This window comes from Balaenoptera borealis, assembly GCF_965194805.1.
Source record: "Balaenoptera borealis genome assembly, chromosome: 20".
In the NCBI taxonomy this organism is placed as follows: domain Eukaryota; kingdom Metazoa; phylum Chordata; class Mammalia; order Artiodactyla; family Balaenopteridae; genus Balaenoptera; species Balaenoptera borealis.
This window is the reverse complement of record NC_138879.1, coordinates 51758256-51779525: the sequence shown is the minus strand read 5'-3', so window position 1 is coordinate 51779525 and position 21270 is coordinate 51758256. Positions and strand designations below refer to the sequence as shown.

At 43.3% G+C, this 21270-nt stretch overlaps 1 protein-coding gene and 1 long non-coding RNA gene across 8 annotated transcripts in view; one reads left to right on the top strand and one right to left on the bottom strand.

Annotated features, from left to right (window-relative positions):
- Nucleotides 1–21270, top strand: part of LOC309618006 — a 151996-nt gene that overhangs the window by 130446 nt on the left and 280 nt on the right. Inside the window, exon 5 of one of the 5 annotated variants that reach the window (XR_014238231.1) lies at nucleotides 43–11529. The exons of the other annotated variants lie outside the window; for them this stretch is intronic. This is a non-coding gene — a long non-coding RNA (uncharacterized lncRNA). Of the gene's footprint in view, nucleotides 1–42; nucleotides 11530–21270 lie in introns of those variants that run through there. 5 annotated transcript variants of the gene reach the window in all.
- Nucleotides 19535–21270, bottom strand: part of PELP1 (proline, glutamate and leucine rich protein 1) — a 45485-nt gene continuing 43749 nt past the window's right edge. For all 3 annotated transcript variants that reach the window (XM_082371032.1, XM_082371031.1, XM_082371033.1), the window contains 2 exons: nucleotides 19829–21250; nucleotides 19535–19684 (listed from right to left, as the gene is read on the bottom strand). In XM_082371032.1, the coding sequence (XP_082227158.1) occupies nucleotides 19592–19684; nucleotides 19829–21250 (1515 nt within the window). In that variant the 3' untranslated portion in view covers nucleotides 19535–19591. The remainder of the gene's footprint in view (nucleotides 19685–19828; nucleotides 21251–21270) is intronic.

Here is a 21270-nt window from a genome sequence, read left to right as displayed (position 1 = left end):
TGGAGACAGTGACTGGGTAGTTCTCCTTTGTGTTCCTTCTAGCATTCGGCATCACATGTGGCCTACAGGAAGTACATTACAGGTGTAGTGCGTGTTGCGGAAGCAGTGAGTGAGTGAATGGCTCGCTGGAAGCAGAGAGAAACAGAGATGGTTCGTGGAGTGTGATAAATGAAGGCAAGTAACCTCCAGGCTGGTTGGCAGGGACTGAAATGATCAACATGTAAATGGGTGCAGATTCTTGGTGTTTAAGACTCAAAAAAGTGGCCTAAGGGACTTCCCTGGTGGTCCAGTGGTTAAGACCCTGTGCTTCCACTGCAGGGGGCACAGGTTCGATCCCTGGTCGGGGAGCTAAGATCCTGCATACCGCGGGGTGCAGCCAAAAAAAAAAAAAAAAAAGTGTGGCTTAAGCGATGTGCCACCACATGGGAGCTGGGGAAACAAAGAAGAGGGTAGACTGAGAGGGGTCAGAGAGATGAAGAAATCTGGGGCAAAACTGAGTTATCAAATTGGGAAACATGAGAGCAGCATGAGATTAGGGAGACCAAGTATAATCACAAAGGACTGAAAGCGGGCAGCTTCCTCTTGAACTCTGGATCACACACAGGATCCGTTTACTTACCGTTTACTAATGACTCCTCCAGGCCCAGCGTTTGCCAGGAATCACAGGGAGAAAAGAATACATAGCACCTGAGCCTTATGCAGGAGGTGCTACAGATGAGAGAGTGTTTAGGGAAGTCCGCTGGGCAGGTTGCAGCACCCTTGGCATCTGAAAGCAGCTCTCCACCTGGGCCCGGGGCAGGTAGAGACCTGAAAGGGGGAGAGTGAACCAGGCACGTGGACTGGAGATCAGTGTGACCCTGGGGAGACAGAGGCCCGGGAGGTGGCCCCCGTGGGCGCCACAGGATCTGTGCCCTGAGAGCTGCCCCTGGAAGGGTCTCCTTGGCTTGCAGGGGGCAGGGGCAGCGCAGTCCCAGGGGCCCTACAGCCCCAGCCCGTGCTTTGTTGTTGCCTTCAGCCTTTTCAGAGGGAGAGGGCTGGGACAGGCGCTGTGTGAGAAGAACGCTGGGTGACCTCAGCCTGACAGGATAAACTCTGCTGAACCTTCTACAAACACGCCCGTCAGTTGGAGAGCTGGCTCTTGCAGAGCTTATCAGGTTGTGGGTGAGGCTTGCTTGTTGCACTTTCAGCTCCGGAAGGGACTGAGGGGAACCTCAGTTATCTGTGCTTGTGACACCTCCCAGGTCCCTTCAGGGATTCCTCCTCAGTGACTCATTCACTTGTTCATTCATTTGGTGGTGACTGAGCCCCCGCCTCAAACCAGGAATCTGGGACTTGGCAATACTGCAGTGGACAAACCACAACAAAAGAGTCTCTGCTCTGATGGTGCTTTACATTCTGCTGGGAGGTGACAGCTCCAAATAAACTCATACTAAATCGCATATGTCAGGTGGTGCTAAGTGCTACAAAGTGGAGCGTGGGGGGAAGCAGGGGAAGGGCTTGATGATGGCAGGTGGGGACAGGAGGGGGTGATTTTATTTTCTCTTTAATTTTTTGGCCGTGCCACGCGGCATGTGGGATCTTAGTTCCCCAACCACAGATCGAACCCTTGCCCCCTACAGTGGAAGTGCATAGTCTTACCCACTGGACCGCCAGAGAAGTCCCAGGAGAGGTGATTTTAGATGGGATGTCCAAAGCCCCTGTGAAAACGTCAGCTCTCTGCCTCTGTTAGGGGTGACCAGAGCCTGAGACCTGCCTGGGGAGCTCTGCCTCTCCCTGGAGGTTGTGACAGGAATCATGCGCGAGGCTGAGGAGCTGGCCCTCCGCAGCAGACAGAAAGCGTGCAGAGAACGCGCCAGGAGCAGAGCGGGGTGGGCAGTGGCCTGCACAGTGGCCTGCACAGTGGCCACAGTGCCTGGGTGGAGATCGGGGTGGTACAGAGCCTGCCCGTGGCCAACGCCCTCACTACCCCATCTCCTCCCCTCTCCTTCCTGTGCAGAATCTTGCTCTCCCCCTTTTCTCGCCTTCCAACTCCCGCACTGAGTTCTGCCCCCACCACCCTTCTGAGACTGCTCTGCCCAAACCCACTGATCACTGACAAATCCCATGGACGTTTTTCAGCAGCACTGATGCTTTCCCGCTCCCGTTTGAAGCTCTTCTCTCGTTTTCTGGGACATCACCCTCTCCAAGTTCCCTTCACTCTTCTTTAAAGGCTCCTCTTGCCCTTAAAATGTTGGTGTTTTCTGAGTTCCATACACAGCCTACTTTTTTCACTCAAATCATATTCCTGGGGTGACTTACCCCCTCCCAAATCTCTCTGCAGCCCCGATCCCTCTCCTGAGCTCCAAACCCCACATATCCAGCTGCTCGCTATCCTAGAGGAACTGCTCAAAGTGTTCTAATTATTGCCAGGTTGTGAATCCCTTTAGAGAAGGATCTCAAATAATGTATTATTTATTTCCGCAATGCCTGCTACCCTGCTTGTACCCCATAAGCGCTCAAGAACCCCAAAATTACTTCAATCTTGGCCATAGGCCCTGCCGTTTGGGGGATTTTCTATAGTTTCTAGCTAGCTATCCTCTCAAAGCCCCATCTCTGGGGGATTGTAAGCAATGACACTGACACATGGTACTGAGAGATGGCAGAAGACTAATCTGCTTCCTGGGAAAAAGTGGAAAGACTTCGAGACTGTCCCCAGGCAAGGCCCAGCCAGCCTTTGGCAAGAGTCCCCAGAACTGAAGCATTCACGGATACCAGAGAGCAGGCCAAAGGGCACTCTTAGACAGCCGACAGCCCGCCCTGCGCGTCCCTGCCCATGGCCACTGCCCAAAGTCACGCTTCAACATCCGCCACCTACACCAGTGTTCATTTCCTCTCTGACCCCTCAGGCTCCTGCTCTCCTCCACGGGCTGCCAAAGCTGATGGAAGATAGAACTTGTCGCTTCCTTCCTCCAGGTTAAACGTTAAAGGAATCCCTGCCACCTAGAGAAAAGCCCAAACTCCTGGGCAGATCTTTCAAGGCCCCCCACTAACCCATCCACCCACATCCCCACCCCCCCTTTTATCACCTGATCCAGGCTCTCCTAAGCCCCCACCCATCTCTGTATCCCCCTCTTTCTGCTAAACCACAACTTCCTATACTATGCAGTTGCTTGAGAAGCCCAAAGACAGAACCATTTTCTGACCCCTATGAAATTCTACCATGCAACTTTAAAAAAAATCCTTGTCAGACAATTCCAAATACATGCTAGCCTTCCGACTTTGTGTCCCACGAAAATTTAGTACACAGCTCTCCATCCACGTTACTTAGAGGAATTTTGAGCAAGGTCTGGAACACAGCCCAAGAAATCTCCAGGATGACCCTGATCTATTGTCCTTTGGGTATGATTATTAACTGCTTGAATAATTTAACTCTCCTAATATGTGGCCACCATTCTCTACACTGGCCACAAGCATATTGGGAGACTGATGAAGAGCTTGCTGAAGTCAAGCACTCTCCCCATTTCCTGGGCTATCGATCCAGAAACCCAGAAGGGCTAGTCTGATAGGCCCTGTTCTGAATTGTGAACCCATTCTGGTTCCTACCAGTTATTTTGGTCAAGCTTAAACACACTTTAGTAACCTACTCTTCCTACCCGATATTGGAACATATCATAAAGCCACAGTCAATAAGTGTGCACAGGCAGATCAATGGAGTAGAACACTAGGTCAAGAAATAGACCCAAATACACACGTACAGGAATTTAGAGTGTAGCAAAGGTGGTATTTCAAATCAGGGAAAGGTGGGTTGTTTAATAAATGACATTTGGACAAAACAGTAAAGCCAGATCTGTACCTCATGCCTTACACTATGATAAATTCCAAACGGATGAAAGATTTAAATATAAAAACTAAAATCATAAAAGAATTAATATTATGAAAGGATGGGATCTTAAAAATACTAGAAAAGGAAGTGAGAATCTTCTAACAATCTCAGAATGGTGAGGGCTTTTTAAAAGTATGACTCAAAACCTAGGAGCTTTAAAAGACTTATTGATAAATGCAATTAATAAAAATAAAAATGTTCAACCTGGCAAAAACCACTATAAGCAGTCAAAAGACACCCTATTACCTCTGACTTCATCGCCTCTTTTTCAAGCTCCCTGGCCTCCCTGCTTTCCTTCAACACCCCAAGAATGCTCCCACTTCAGGACCTTCTAATTGCTGTGCCCTCGGCCTGGAAAACTCTTCCCCCAGAAACCCATGGTCTTTCCCCCCACCACCAACTCCTTTGGGTCTTTTTTTTTCTTTTCTTTTTTTGGCCACAAGACTTGAGGGATCTTAGTTCCCCAACCAGGGATCAAACCCATGCCCTCAGCAGTGAAAGCGCCAAGTCCTAACCACTGGACTCCTTTGGGTCTTTATTTCACTATCACATTCTCAGCAAGACCTTCCTTGACCACCCTACTTAAAATTCGCATGCGCGCACACACACACACACTCACACACACACAAATGCAGTAACATGTAGATATATGGGTATTCTCAGTATAATTCTTTCAACTTTTCTTAACGTCTGAAAATTTTCATAATAAAATGTTGAAAAACACCCACACAAACCTATTCCTCTTTCCTTGTTTTCCCACTGGACACGTCACCACCACCTAACATACATTTTACGTATTTATCTACCCCGCCCCGCTTGAGGGCTGTTCACTGCTCCATCTCCAGTTTGTAAAACAGGTGCCTATTGCTATACCAACATTAAATTCCTGGTTTTAATATTGTACTATAAACATGTAAAGCTGGGAAAAATGGGGAAGGGGGCTTTGTCACTCCCACCCCCTCTAGACTTTGCAACCTCCTGTGAATCTATAATTATTTCAAAATATATGTATTAATGAGAGAGCAGTACCTAGTACATAACTGGTACTCAGTATTTGTCAAAGGAATCAACCCCATGACTTAGTGAAATTATATGATTTATATTAAGTGATAAAACACTACTACTTGTGTGAAAAAGGGAAGTATTTTCATATTTGCTTGTGTATGCATACATTATCTCTGGAAGAAAATATAAAACTGCTAATACTGGCTGCTCAGGTAAAAAAGTCTGGGTGACTAGAGAACAGGGGCAAGAAGACTTTTCAACAAACGTTTTGTACCTCTTGAGTTTTGAACCAAGTGAATATATTATCCATTCAGAATACAATTTAAATTAGAAAATTTTCTGTTCTGGCGTCTTCCTCAGGGTCAATGTCAGTCAACTTTACCTATCTACAGCTTCCAGGATTCAGGTTCTTTGCATTTTTGAAAAATCACTATTGCAGGAGTTTTCACACCTATGCACCTTTGTCCTTGTGGTGATCCTTAAGCCCCCTCCACCTAAAAAACAAACAGCTGTAAAAGACATTTTTTAAAAATATAAGGAAATTTGAATACCACACTACAGCTGACCCTTGAACAATGAGGATTTCAACTGCATGGGTCCACTTACACACCTTTTTTTTCCACTTGTAAATACTACAGTAATACATGATCTGAGGTTGGTTGACTCCTCAGATGCAGAACTTCGGATGCAGAGGGCCAACTCTGTTTTGACTGCTCAGAGGGTTGGCACCCCTAACCCCCCACGTTGTTCAAGGGTCAACTGTATATAGTTGGTACTATTGAATTACTGTTACTTTTCTTAGGTTTGTTAGTGGTATTGTGATTATGTAGAAAAATGTCCTTCATCTTAGGAGATAATGCTGAAGAGTTTAGAGGTGAGGGGCGATGCTGTCTGCAACTTTTATGTGATCCAACAACAAAAAGATGTGTATAGATATAAATGTATTGATTATAGAGACATACGTGCATGTGTAAATACACGTCTACACGTAGATACAGACGTAGTTACAGAGATAAAAACTCACATGGCAAAGGTTAATTGGTCAATCCGTGGAAAGGTTATATACTGTACTGTTCTTTCAGCTTTTCTGCAGGTTTAAAATTTTTCAAAATAACAAGTTGAGGGGAAAATTTTTTTGACAATTTAAATTTGTACTTTATTTTTGCATAAATGGTATAACCATCCATAATAATTACCTCTTTTTAAATTTAATTTTTATTTTATATTGAGGTATAGTTGATTTACAATGTTGTGTTAGTTTCAGGTGTACAGCAGAGTGGTTCAGTTATACATGTATCCATTCTTTTTCAGATTCTTTTCCCATATAGGTTATTACAGAATATTGAGTAGAGTTCCCTGTGCTGTACAGTAGGTCCTTGTTGGTTATCTATTTTATATATAGTAGTGTGTGTATGTTAATCCCAACGTCCTAATTTATTCTCCCCCCCCCCCGCCACCACCTTTCCCCTTTGGTAACCAAAGTCTTGGTTTTGAAGTCTGTGAGTCTGTTTGTCTTTTGTAAATAAGTTCATTTGTATCATCTTCCTAAATTCCACATGTAAGTGATATATGATATTTGTCTTTCTCTGTCTGACTTCACTTAGAATGATAATCTCTAGGTCCATCCATGTTGCTGCAAATGGCATTATTTCATTTCTTTTTATGGCTGAGTAATATTCCATTGTATATATGTACCACATCTTCTTTATCCATTCCTCTGTCAATGGACATTTAGGTTGCTTCCATGTCTGGCTATTGTAAATAGTGCTGCAGTGAACATTGGAGTGCATGTATCTTGTTTTTGTTTTTTTCTACGTGTGTGTGTGTGTGTTTGTGTGTGTGTATGTGTGTGTGTTTATTTCCTTTGTTAAGTATCACATGCCATTTTTTTTCTTATCAGTCATCAATTTTATACACATCAGTGTATACATGTCAATCCCAATTGCCCAACTCAGCACACCCCCACCCCACCGCGGTTTTCCCCCCTTGGTGTCCATATGTTTGTTCTCTACATCTGTGTCTCAACTTCTGCCCTGCAAACCGGTTCATCTGTACCATTTTTCTAGGTTCCACATACATGCGTTAATATACGATATTTGTTTTTCTCTTTCTGACTTACTTCACTCTGTATGACAGTCTCTAGATCCATCCACGTCTCAACAAATGACTCAATTTCGTTCCTTTTTATGGCTGAGTAATATTCCATTGTATATATGTACCACATCTTCTTTATCCATTCGTCTGTCGATGGGCATTTAGGTTGCTTCCATGACCTGGCTATTGTAAATAGTGCTGCAGTGAACATTGGGGTGGATGTGTCTTTTTGAATTACAGTTTTCTCTGGGTATATGCCCAGTAGTGGGATTGCTGGGTCCTATGGTAGTTCTATTTTTAGTTTTTTAAGGAACCTCCATATTATTCTCCATAGTGGCTGTTTCAATTTACATTCCCACCAACAGTGAAAGAGGGTTCCCTTTTCTCCACACCCTTTCCAGCATTTGTTGTTTGTAGATTTTATGATGATGCCCATTCTAAATGGTGTGAGGTGATACCTCATTGTAGTTTTGATTTGCATTTCTCTAATAATTAGTGATGTTGAGCAGCTTTTCATGTTCTTCTTGGCCATCTGTATATCTTCTTTGGAGAAATGTCTATTTAGGTCCTCTGCCCATTTTTGGATTGGGTTGTTTGTTTCTTTAATATTGAGCTGCCTGAGCTGTTTATATATTTTGGAGATTAATCCTTTGTCCGTTGATTCGTTTGCAAATATTTTCTCCCATTCTGAGGGTTGTCTTTTCATCTTGTTTATGGTTTCCTTTGCTGTGCAAAAACTTTTAAGTTTCATTAGGTCCCATGTGTTTATTTTTGTTCTTATTTCCATTACTCTAGGAGGTGGATCAAAAAAGATCTTGCTGTGATTTATGTCAAAGAGTGTTCTTCCTATGTTTTCCTCTAAGAGTTTTATAGTGTCCGGTCTTACATTTAGGTCTCTAATCCATTTTGAGTTTATTTTTGTGTATGGTGTTAGGGAATATTCTAATTTCATTCTTTTACATGTAGCTGTCCAGTTTTCCCAGCACCACTTATTGAAGAGACTGTCTTTTCTCCATTGTATATCTTTGCCTCCTTTGTCATAGATTAGTTGACCATAGGTGCGTGGGTTTATCTCTGGGCTTTCTATCTTGTTCCAATGATCTATGTTTCTGTTTTTGTGCCAGTACCATATTGTCTTGATTACTGTAGCTTTGTAGTATAGTCTGAAGTCAGGGAGTCTGATTCCTCCAGCTCTGTTTTTTTCCCTCAAGACTGCTTTCGCTATTTGGGGTCTTTTGTGTCTCCATACACATTTTAAGATGATTTGTTCTAGTTCTGTAAAAAATGCCATTGGTAATTTGATAGGGATTGCATTGAATCTGTAGATTGCTTTGGGTAGTATAGTCATTTTCACAATATTGATTCTTCCAATCCAAGAACATGGTATATCTCTCCATCTGTTGGTATCATCTTTAATTTCTTTCATCAGTGTCTTATAGTTTTCTGCATACAGGTCTTTTGTCTCCCTAGGTAGGTTTATTCCTAGGTATTTTATTCTTTTTGTTGCAATGGTAAATGGGAGTGTTTCCTTAATTTCTCTTTCAGCTTTTTCATCATTAGTGTATAGGAATGCAGGAGATTTCTGTGCATTAATTTTGTATCCTGCAACTTTACCAAATTCATTGATTAGCTCTAGTAGTTTTCTGGTGGTATCTTTAGGATTCTCTATGTATAGTATCATGTCATCTGCAAACAGTGACAGTTTTACTTCTTCTTTTCCAATTTGGATTCCTTTTATTTCTTTTTCTTCTCTGATTGCCATGGCTAGGACTTCCAAAACTATGTTGAATAATAGTGGTGAGAGTGGACATCCTTGTCTCGTTCCTGATCTTAGAGGAAATGCTCTCAGTTTTTCACCATTGAGAATGATGTTTGCTGTGGGTTTGTCGTATGTGGCCTTTATTATGTTAAGGTAGGTTCCCTCTATGCCCACTTTCTGGAGCGTTTTTATCATAAATGGGTGTTGAATTTTGTCAGAAGCCTTTTCTGCATCTATTGAGATGATCATCTGGTTTTTATTCTTCAATTTGTTAATATGGTGTATCACATTGATTGATTTGCATATACTGAAGAATCCTTGCATCCCTGAGATAAATCCCACTTGATCGTGGTGTATGATCCTTTTAATGTGTTGTTGGATTCTGTTTGCTAGTATTTTGTTGAGGATTTTTGCATCTATATTCATCAGTGATATTGGTCTGTAATTTTCTTTTTTTGTAGTGTCTTTGTCTGGTTTTGGTATCAGGGTGATGGTGGCTTCGTAAAATGAGTTTGGGAGTGTTTCTTCCTCTGCAATTTTTTGGAAGAGTTTGAGAAGGATGCGTGTTAGCTCTTCTCTAAATGTTTGTTAGAATTTACCTGTGAAGCCATCTGGTCCTGGACTTATGTTTGTTGGAAGATTTTTAATCACAGTTTCTATTTCATGACTTGTGATTGGTCTGTTCATATTTTCTATTTCTTCCTGGTTCAGTCTTGGAAGGTTATACCTTCCTGAGAATTTGTCCATTTCTTCCAGGTTGTCCATTTTATTGGCATAGAGTTGCTTGTAGTAGTCTCTTAGGATGATTTGTATTTCTGCGGTGTCTATTGTAACTTCTCCTTTTTCATTTCTAATTTTATTGATTTGAGTCCTCTCCCTCTTTTTCTTGATGAGTCTGGCTAATGGCTTATCAATTTTGTTTATCTTCTCAAAGAACCAGCTTTTAGTTTTATTGATCTTTGCTATTGTTTACTTTGTTTCTATTTCATTTATTTCTGCTCTGATCTTTATGATTTCTTTCCTTCTGCTAACTTTGGGTTTTGTTTGTTCTTCTTTCTCTAGTTCCTTTAGGTGTAAGGTTTAGATTGTTTACTTGAGATTTTTCTTGTTTCTTGAGGTAGGCTTGTATAGCTATAACTTCCCTCTTAGAACTGCTTTTGCTGCATCCCATAGGTTTTGAATCGTCGTGTTTTCATTGTCATTTGTCTCTAGATATTTTTTGATTTCCTCTTTGATTTCGTCAGTGATCTCTTGGTTATTTAGTAATGTATTGTTTAGCCTCCATGTGTTTGTGTGTTTTACGTTTTTTTCCCTGTAATTTATTTCTAATCTCATAGCATTGTGGTCAGAAAAGATGCTTGATATGAGTTCAATTTTCTTAAATTTACTGAGGCTTGATTTGTGACCCAAGATGTGATCTATCCTGGAGAATGTTCCGTGCGCACTTGAGAAGAAAGTGTAATCTGCTGTTTTTGGATGGAATGTCCTATAAATATCAATTAAATCTATCTGGTCTATTGTGTCATTTAAAGCTTGGGTTTCCTTATTAATTTTCTGTTTGGATTATCTGTCCATTGGTGTAAGTGAGGTGTTAAAGTCCCCCACTATTATTGTGTTACTGTGGATGTCCTCTTTTATAGCTGTTAGCAAGTTGCCTTATGTATTGAGGTGCTCCTATGTTGGGTGCATATATATTTATAATTGTGATATCTTCTTCTTGGCTTGATCCCTTGATCATTATGTAGTGTCCTTCCTTGTCTCTTGTAACATTCTTTATTTTAAAGTCTATTTTATCTGATATGAGTATTGCTACTCCAGCTTTCTTTTGATTTCCATTTGCATGGACTATCTTTTTCCATCCCCTCACTTTCAGTCTGTATGTGTCCCTAGGTCTGAAGTGGGTCTCTTGTAGACAGCATATATATGGGTCTTGTTTTTGTATCCATTCAGCAAGCCTGTGTCTTTTGGTTGGAGCACTTAATCCATTCCCTTTTAAGGTAATTATCAATATGTATGTTCCTATGACCATTTTCTTAATTGTTTTGGGTTTGTTTGTGTAGGTCCTTTTCTTCTCTTGTGTTTCCCACTTACAGAAGTTCCTTTAGCATTTGTTGTAGGGCTGGTTTGGTGGTGCTGAATTCTTTTAGCTTTTGCTCGTCTGTAAAGCTTTTGATTTCTTCATCGAATCTGAATGAGATCCTTGCCGGGTAGAGTAATCTTGGTTGTAGGTTCTTCCCTTTCATCACTTTAAGTATATCATGCCATTCCCTTCTGGCTTGTAGAGTTTCTGCTGAGAAATCAGCTGTTAACCTTATGGGAGTTCCCTTGTATGTTATTTGTCGTTTTTCCCTTGCTGCTTTCAATAATTTTTCTTTGTCTTTAATTTTTGCCAGTTTGATTACTATGTGTCTTGGTGTGTTTCTCCTTGGGTTTATCCTGTATGGGACTGTCTGCGCTTCCTGGACTTGGGTGGCTATTTCCTTTCCCATGTTAGGGAAGTTTTCAAATATAATCTCTTCAGATATTTTCTCTGGTCCTTTCTCTCTCTCTTCTCCTTCTGGGACCCCTATAATGCGAATGTTGTTGCGTTTAATGTTGTCCCAGAGGTCTCTTAGGCTGTCTTCATTTCTTTTCATTCTTTTTTCTTTATTCTCTTCTGCAACAGTGAATTCCACCATTCTGTCGTCCAGGTCACTTATCCGTTCTTCTGCCTCAGTTATTCTGCTATTGACTCCTTCTAGTGTAGTTTTCATTTCAGTTATTGTATTGTTCATCTCTGTTTGTTCTTTAATTCTTCTAGGTCTTTGTTAAACATTTCTTGCATCTTCTCAACCTTTGCCTCCATTCTTATTCCGAGGTCCTGGATCATCTTCACTATCATTATTCTGAATTTATTTTCTGGAAGGTTGCCTATCTCCACTTCATTTAGTTGTTTTTCTGGAGTTTTATCTTGTTCCTTCATCTGGTACATAGCCCTCTGCCTTTTCATCTTGTCTATCTTTCTGTGAATGTGGTTTTTGTTCCACAGGCTGCAGGATTGTAGTTATTCTTGCTTCTGCTGTCTGCCCTCTGGTGGTTGACGCTATCTAAGAGGCTTGATGGGAGGCTCTGGTGGTGGGTAGAGCTCCATGTATCTTTTTGAATTACGGTTTTCTCCAGATACATGCCCAAGAGTGGGATTGCTGGATAATATTGTAGTTCTATTTTTAGTTTTTTAAGGAACCTCCATACTGTTCTCCATAGTAGTTGTACCAATTTACATTCCCTCCAATAGTGTAGGAGGGTTCCCTTTTCTCCACACCCTCTCCAGCATTTATTGTTTGTAGATTTTTAAAAGCTTATTTATTTATTTGGCTGCACTAGGTCTTAGTTGCAGCACGCAGGATCTTCATTGTGGCATGCGGGATCTTTTTATTTGTGACACATGAGATCTTTAGTTGTGGCATGTGGGATCTCTTAGTTGCGGCATGCGGGCTCTTAGTTGCATCATGTGGGATCTAGTTCCCCAAACCCAGGCCCCCCTGCATTGGGAGCATGGACTCTTAACCACTGGACCACCAGGGAAGTCCCTGTTTGTGGATTTTTTGATGATGGCCATTCTGACCGGTGTGAGGTGATACCTCATTGTAGTTTTGATTTGCATTTCTCTAATAATTAGTGATGTTGAGCATCTTTTCATGTGCCTCTTGGCCATCTGTATGTCTTCTTTGGAAAAATGTCTATTTAGATCCTCTGCCCTTTTTTTTTTTTTTTAATTATTAGCACCTTTAATTTTATTTATTTATTTATTTATTTATTGGCTGTGTTGGGTCTTTGTTTCAGTGCGAGGGCTTCCTCTAGTTGTGGCAAGCGGGGGCCACTCTTCATCGCGGTGTGCTGGCCTCTCACTATCGCAGCCTCTGTTGTTGCGGAGCACAGGCTCCAGACGTGCAGGCTCAGTAGTTGTGGCGCACGGGCCCAGTTGCTCCACGGCATGTGGGATCCTCCCAGACCAGGGCTCGAACCTGTGTCCCCTGCATTGGCAGGCAGATTCTCAACCACTGCGCCACCAGGGAAGCCCTCTGCCCATTTTTTGATTGGGTTGTTTGTTTTGTTGTTGTTCTTTTTTATTTTTTCTGATATTGAGCTGCATGAGCTGTTTGAATATTGTGGAGATTAATCCTTTGTTGGTTGCTTTGTTTGCAAATATTTTCTCCCATTCTGTGGGTTGTCTTTTCATTTTGTTTATGGTTTCCTTTGCTAAGCAAAAGCTTTTAAGTTTCATTAGGTCCCATTTGTTTATTTTTGTTTTTATTTTCATTACTCTGTGAGGTAGATCCAAAAAGATCTTGCTGTGATTCATGTCAAAGAGTGTTCTGCCTCTGTTTTCCTCTAAGGGTTTTATAGTATCTGGTGTTACATTTAGGTCTTTAATCCATTTTGAGTTTATTTTTGTGTATGGTGTTAGAGAAGGTTCTAATTGCATTCTTTTACATGTACCTGTCCAGTTTTCCCAGCACCACTTACTGAAGAGACCATCTTTTCTCCATTGTATATTCTTTCCTCCTTTGTCATAGATTAATTGACCATAGGTGTGTGGGTTTATTTCTGGGCTCTCTATCCTGTTCCATTGATGTATATTTCTGTTTTTGTGCCAGCATCATACTGTCTTGATTACTGTAGTTTTGTAGTATAGTTTGAAGTCAGGGAGTCTGATTTCTCCAGCTCCATTTTTCTTTCTCAGAATTGCTTTGGCTATTCAGGGTCTTTTGTGTTTCCATACAAATTAAAAAATTTTTGTTCTAGTTCTGTGGAAAATGCCATTGGTAATTTGATAGGGATTGCATTGAATCTGTAGATTGCCTTGGGTGGTATAATCATTTTGATAATACTGATTCTTCCAATCCAAGAACATAGTATATCCTTCCATCTGTTTGTGTCATCTTTGATTTCTTTCATCAGCATCTTATAGTTTTCAGAGTACAGGTATTTCGCCTCCTTAGGTAGGTTTATTCCTAGGTATTTTATTCTTTTGGGTGTGATAGTAAATGGGATTGTTTCCTTAATTTCTCTTTCTGATCTTTCATTGTTAGTATATAGAGATGCAACAGATTTCTGTGTATTAATTTTGTATCCTGTAACCTTACCAAATTCATTGATGAGCTCTAGTAGTTTTCTGGTAGCATCTTTAGGATTTTCTATGGATAGTATCATGTCATCTGCAAACAGTGACAGTTTTACTTCTTTTTTTCCAATTTGGATTCCTTTTATCTCTTTATTTCTCCCTGATTGCCATGGCTAGGACTTCCAAAACTATGCTGAATAAAAGTGGCAAGAGTGGACATCCTTGTCTTGTTACTGATCTTAGAGGAAATGCTTTCAGCTTTTCACCATTGAGTATGATGTTAGCTGTGAGTTTGTCATATATGGCATTTATTATGTTGAGGTAGGTTCCCTCTATGTACACTTTCTGGAGAGTTTTTTTTTTTTTATCATAAATGGGTACTGAATTTTGTCAAAAGCTCTTTCTGCATCTACTGAGATGATCGTATGGTTTTTATTCTTTAATTTGTTAATGTGGTGTATCACACTGATTGATTTGTGGATATTGAAAAATCATTGCATCCCTGGGATAAATGCCACTTGATTGTGGTGTATGATCCTTTTAATGTATTGTTGGATTCGGTTTGCCAGTATTATGTTGAGAATTTTTGCGTCTATGTTCATCAGAGTTATTGGCCTGTAGTTTTCTTTTTTTGTGGTATCTTTGGTTTTGGTATCAGGGTTGATGATGGTGGCCTCAGAGAATGAGTTTGGGAGTGTTCCTCTGCAATTTTTTGGAATAGTTTCAGAAGGGTAGGTGTTAACTCTTCTCTAAATGTTTGATAGAATTCGCCTGTGAAGTCATCTGGTCCTGGACTTTTGCTTGTTGGAAGTTTTTTAATCACAGTTTCAATTTCAGTACTTGTGATTGGTCTGTTCATATTTTCTATTTCTTCTTGGTTCAGTCTTGGAAGATTGTACCTTTCTAAGAATTTGTCCATTTCTTCTAGGTTGTCCATTTTATTGGCATATAGTTGCTTGTAGTAGTCTCTTATGATCCTTTGTATTTCTGTGGTGTCAGTTGTAATTTCTTTTTCATTTCTAATTTTACCGATTTGAGCCCTTTCCCTTTTCTTTCTTGATGAGTCTGGGTGAAGGTTTATTAATTTTGTATATCTTTTCAAAGAGCAGCTTTTAGTTCCATTGATCTTTTCTATTGTTTTCTTCATCTCTATTTCATTTATTTCTTCTCTGATCTTTATGATTTCTTTCCTTCTACTAACTTTGGGTTTTGTTTGTTCTTCTTCCTCTAGTTGCTTTAGGGGTAAGGTTAGGTTGTTTATTTGAGATTTTTCATTTTTCCTGAGGTAAGATTGTATTGCTATAAACTTCCTTCTTAGAATTGCTTTTGCTACGTCCCAAAGGTTTTGGATCATTGTGTTTTCGTTTTCATTTGTCTCTAGGTATTTTTTTTATTTCCTCTTTGATTTCTGTGGTGATCCACTGGTTGTTTAGTAACATATTGTTCAGCCTCCACGTGTTTGTGTTTTTTTGCAGTTTTTTTCTTATAGTTGATTTCTAATCTCATAGCGTTGTGGTCAGAAAAGATGCTTGATACGATTTCAATTTTCTTTTATAAGTTTATTTATTTATTTTTGGCTGCATTGGGTCTTTGTTGCTGCATGCGGGCTTTCTCTAGTTGCGGCGAGTGGGGGCTACTCTTCGTTGTGGTGCACAGGCTTCTCACTGCGGTGGCTTCTCTTGTTGCGGAGCACAGGCTCTAGGCGTGTGGGCTTCAGTAGTTGTGGCACGTGGGCTCAGTAGTTGTGGCTTGCAGGCTCTAGAGTGCAGGCTCAGTAGTTGTGGTGCACGGGCTTAGTTGCTCCGCGGCATGTGGGATCTTCCCCGACTAGGGTGCAAACCTGTGTCCCCTGCATTGGCAGGCGGATTCTTAACCACTACGCCACCAGGGAAGTCCTATTTCAATTTTCTTAAATTTACTGCGGTTTGCTTTGTGGCCAGCATGTGATCAATCCTGGAGAATGTTCCATGTACAGTTGAGAAGAATATGTATTCTGCTGCTTTCAGATGGCATGTTCTATAAATATCAATTAAGTCCATCGGGTCTAATGTGTCATTTAAGACCTGTGTTTCCTTATTGATTTTCTGTCTGGATGGTCTGTCCATTGATGTAAGTGGGGTGTTAAAGTCCCCCACTATTACTGTTACTGTCAATTTCTCCTTTTATGGATGTTAGCATTTGCCTTATATATTGAGGTGCTGCTATATTGGGTGCATATATATTTATGATTGTTATATCTTCTTCTTGGATTGATCCCTTGATCATTATGTAGTGTCCTTCTTTGTCTCTTGTAACAGTCTTTATTTTAAAGTCTATTTTGTCTGATATGAGTATTGCTGCTCCAGCTTTCAATTTCCATTTGCATGAAATATCTTTTTCTATCCCCTCACTTTCCGTCTGTATGTGTCCCTAGATCTGAAGTGGGTCTCTTGTAGACAGCATATACGGGTCTTGTTTTTCTTAATCCATTCAGCCAGTCTATGTCTTTTGGTTGGAGCATTTAATCTATTTACATTTGAGGTAATTATCGATATGTATGTTGTTATTGCCATTTTGTTAATTGTTAGGATTTGGTTTGTAAGTCTTTTTTCTTCCCTTCCTCTTTCATTCTCTTCTCTGGGGATTTGATGACTATCTTTAGAGTTGTGTTTGGATTGCTTTTTCTTTTTTGTGTGTGTATCTATTGTAGATTTTTTATCTACAGTTACCATGAGGTTTTGATACAGCAGTCTGTATATATACAGGATCGTTTGAAGTTACCGGTCTCTTAATTTCAAATGCATATCCAGTATCCTGCATTTGTGCTCTCCTCTTCTCACAATTGCTGGTTTTGATATCATATTTGTGTGTGGATGATTTCCTACCTTTACTATACTTTTGCCTTTACGATTTGTAGTTTTCTTGTTTCTGATTGTGACCTTTTCTTTTCCACCTAGAGAAGTTCCTTTAGCATTTGTTGTGAAGCTAGTTTGGTGGTGCTGAATTCTCTTAGCGTTTGCTTGTCTGTAAAGCTTTTGATTTCTCTGTCGAATCTGAATGAGAGCCTTGCTGGGTCAAGTATTCTTGGTTGTAGGTTTTTCCCTTTCATCGCTAAATATATTGTGCTATTCCTTTCTGGCCTGCAGGGTTGTGCTGAAAATTCAGCTGATAACCATATGGGGATTCCCTTGTATGTTATTTGCTGCTTTTTCTTTATTGCTTTTAATATTTTCTCTGTTTTTAATTTTCATCAGTTTGATTAATATGTGTCTTGGCATGTTCCTCCTTAGGTTTATTCTGTATGGGACTCTCTGCGCTTCCTGGACATGAGTGTTTCCCTTCCTGTGTTAGGGAAGTTTTCAGCTCTCTCTTCAAATATTTTCTCAGGCCCTTTCTCTCGCTCTTCTCCTTCTGGGACCCCTATAATGTAAATGTTGGTGCGTTTAATGTTGTCCCAGAGGCCTCTTAAGACTGTCCTCGTTTCTTTTCATTCTTTTTTCTTTATTCTGTTCTGCAGCAGTGATTTCCACCAATCTGCCTTCCAACTCACTTATTTATTCTGCCTCATTTATTCTGCTATTGATTCCCTCTAGTGTATTTTTCATTTCAGTTATTGTATTGTTCATCTGTTCTTTAAATCTTCTATCTCCTTGTTCTTTAAATCTTCTAGCTCCTTGTTAAACATTTCTTGTATCTTCTTGGTCTGTGCTTCCATTCTTTTTCTGAGATCTTGCATCATCTTTACTCTCATTCTCTGAATTCTTTTTCAGGCAGATTGCCTATCTCCACTTCACTTAGGTGTTCTTCTGGGGTTTTATCTTGTTCCTTCCTATGGAACGTATTTCTCTGCTGTCTCATTTTGTCTGACTTTTTGTCTGTTTGTGGTTTCCGTTTCAGGCTGCAGACTTGTAGTTCCTTATCCTTCTGGTGTCTGCCCCTGGTGGGCGAGGTTGGTCCAAGGGCTTGTGTAGGCTTCCTGGTGGGAGGGACTGGTGCCTGCCCACTGGTGGGTGGACCTGGATCTTGGCCCTCTGGTGGACAGGGCCATTTCAAGGGGTGTGTTTAGAGGCAGCTGTGTGCTCAGGACATCTTTAGGCAGCCTGTCTGCTGATGGCTGGGGCTGGCTTCCGACACTGTTGGTTGTTTGGCCTGGGAGCCTGCAGGCTGTTGAGTGGGGCCAGGTCTCCATGCCAAAACGGCGACTTCTGGGAGAGCTCACATCAATGAATATTCCCTGGGGCCTCTGCCACCAGTGTCCTTGCCCACACAGTGAGCCACAGCCAACCCCCACCTCCCCAGCAGACCCTCCAAGACAAACAGGTAGGTCTGGCCCAGGCTCCTAAGGAGGTCACTGCCTTGCCCTGGGTCCCAGTGCATGCAAAACCTTGTGTGTGCCCTCCAAGAATGGAGTCTCTGTTTCTCCCAGTCCTGTGTAGCTCCTGCACTCAAGGCCCACTGGTCTTCAAAGCCAAATGCTCTAGTGGCTCCTCCTCCCAAGGCCAGACCCCCCCAGGCTGGGGAGCCTGACATGGGGCTCAGAACGCTCACTCCTGTGAGAGAACCTCTTCGATATAATTATTTTCCAGCTTGTGGGTCACCCACCTGGTGGGTATGGGATTTGGTATCGCAAAAGCACCCCTCCTACCGTCTTGTTGTGGTTTCTTCTTTGTCTTTGGAGGTAGATTATCTTTTTTGGTAGGTTCCAGTCTTTTGTTGATGATTATTCAGCTGTTAGTTGTGATTTTGGTGTTTTCCTGTGAGGAGGTGAACTCAAGTTCCTACTCCGCCATCTTGTCTCCTCCCTCCGAGGGGGTGGAAAATTTTTTTAAACCCCTACTAATCTTCCAAAAATTAGCACAAATGTCACTTCTCAAAGAGGCCCTTCAGGATACAGGCAGTTGGGAAGTCACTACCCTTTCTGCATTGCCAAGGCACTTTACTCATGTTCACAGACTGAAAAAACCATGAGGCATCTACCTCAAGCCCATAAACCTCAATACCCTCTCACATACACAACTCTGGGTGATGCACACAAGTGCACCCCAACAAGTCCTAGAATACATATAGTCTGTAAATGCCTAAAGGGATCAGACACTGGCTGGGAAATGTCCAAATCTCAAGAGTGAGTAGGAAGGCTAGGGGTGAGCTTGTCGAATTCCTGCCAGGGAGGTGTTGGGCAGGGATGTTGTCACTGGAAGGACCAGTCCCAGAATAGGGCTCATCCCCCATATCCACGATGGATGCCCCTATAATGTGGGACACCCAAGTTCCCAGTTCACAGAAGTCAATGATTAAACTCCTCTGTACTTTATCGTAATTTTCTCAAGTTCCATCACAGTCACTTAGCCTGCTCTTTCAGACCAAGGGGCTGTGTGTATGTGTGTTTACACAGGGTCACTCACTAGGACACGTAATCCCATAAATGTCCCACATACGCCCGCAGCTGGACTACTAACAGAAGCAGGGCTACTTCCTTCTCCCCTTCCAGGCAACCCAGCACACACTTGGCATCAGCAAGAGCGCCAGGCAAAACTTTGAGACTTGTGACACTGACTTGCTGAGCAACAGGACAGGCCGTTACCCCTGTAAGTCAATGGCTCCTCTTCTGGACAGTGGAGCTAACAGGACAGCCATGGACACATTTGGGAAACACTATGGGTACAGGACAAGCCCAGCAGACATTTGGGCTTCTGGCTGGGGACACTGTGGTGGCAAAAGGCAGAAGCAGCAGTTGCTATCCAAGGACATAACTTTATTGGAAACGAAGAGTGGGAGGTGTGGGAGAGGGCTAGGCATCAGGCTCTGTGGCAGGTGGTGGCTTCTCATCATCAGGGGGGCAGTCGATGAAGTCAGCCAGCATGGCAGCTGTGTCATCCTGCTCCTTTAAGGGACAAAGACACAAAATCCAAAACAGTCACATACACGTACACTGAAGAGTGGGTCAGGCTGCACAAGCAGCTAGCACCACTTCTCCCCACCGCTGTGCCTTCCCACCCTAGCCACCCTCCCCACCCAGCCCGCTCACCTTTTCCTGGAGAGCTGCCGCCTCCACCTCTGTCTCCATCTCTTCTGCTGCAGATGCTTCTGGTGGGGGTGGTACCTTGTCACCCCCACCCTCGGCCCCCTCTTCCAGCAGGGTTGGGGGCACAGAGGGCTCCTCTTCAACAAGCTCCTGAGGTGGTGGCACTGCAGGGGGGCTCCCCCCTTCCCTCTCCACCTCCCCCTGGGAGGGGAGCACCTCAGGGGCCAGTGTGGGGGCCGTCTCGGCCCCAGGCCCCTCCTCAGCCCCCGGCTCCTCCACTTCCAGCAGCAGCCCGGGTTCCGGTTCTGGCTGCGGCTGCACCTTGGGGGACGCGGCAGGGGGCAGAGCTGGAGGCAGGCTTGGGGGTGCAGGCCCTCCTTCTTCCACCTCCCCGCCCGCCGGGCCGAACTCCACCTCTTCCACCTCTTCCTCCTCGTCCTCGTCCTCTTCTTCCTCCTCTAACTCACCTTCCTCTTCCTCAAACTCCTCCTCAAACTCTTCTTCCTCTTCTTCTTCCTCTTCAAAATACTCTTCTTCATCCTCCTCCTCCTCCTCAAAATCCTCCTCCTCCTCTTCCTCCTCCTCTTCCTCCTCCTCCTCCTCCTCCTCCTCCTCATCACTGCTGTTGATATTAATAACTGTCAAATCTTCTTCCAGGGCTGGGGGTCCTCCGCCACTAGGAGTCCCTTCAGGGACCAGCTGGGGTGGTGGGAGTGCCACAGGGCCAGGAACAGGAGGGGGAGGAGGCGGAGCGAGAGGCCCCGGTGCCGCAGGCAGCTCTTCTGGCTCCTCCTTGGCTGGCACAGGAGGGGAGGCTGTTGGTGGCCCGACCGGGGCTGCAGGGGGGGGGGTGGTACCCGAGGGGGGTGGGGGTGGCAGGGGTGGCAGCCCCTCAGGCACGATCACCACACTGTCATCAGAGTCGCTTTCCAAGGAAATCTCCACATCGGACGCCTCCTCCTTGTCATAGTGGACAAAGGCTGGTCTGGGCACCCTTCCCCCAAAAGTTTCATCTGGGGGTATAGTAGGTGGAGGAGTGCCACTAGGGGCAAGGACGGCGTCCTCATTTGAGCCTGCCCGGTGGTTCTCAGGGCCAGGAAGGAGCCGGGGGGATACAGACACCAGGCCTGGGACGGAGAGGCCTAAGTGGTTGGCTGTGGCTGGAGGTCCAGGGCGTGCTGGGGGCATGGGGCCCGCTGGGGGTACAGGGCCTGGGGAAGGCATGGGGCCCGCCGAGGGCATGGGGCCCGCCGAGGGCATGGGGCCTGGGGGATGAAAAGCTGGAGCCCTGAATGGAGGTGGAGCCTCAGGAGGGGGAACTGGGGCAGGGGTGGGGCAGGCAGGGCCCATGGTCTGCAGGGGAGGAACCCGGGGATGGGTCAGAGCTGCACAGGTCACCAGTGCTTCTGAGCAGAAAGTGGAGACCTGAGGAGGGAAAAAAGGGC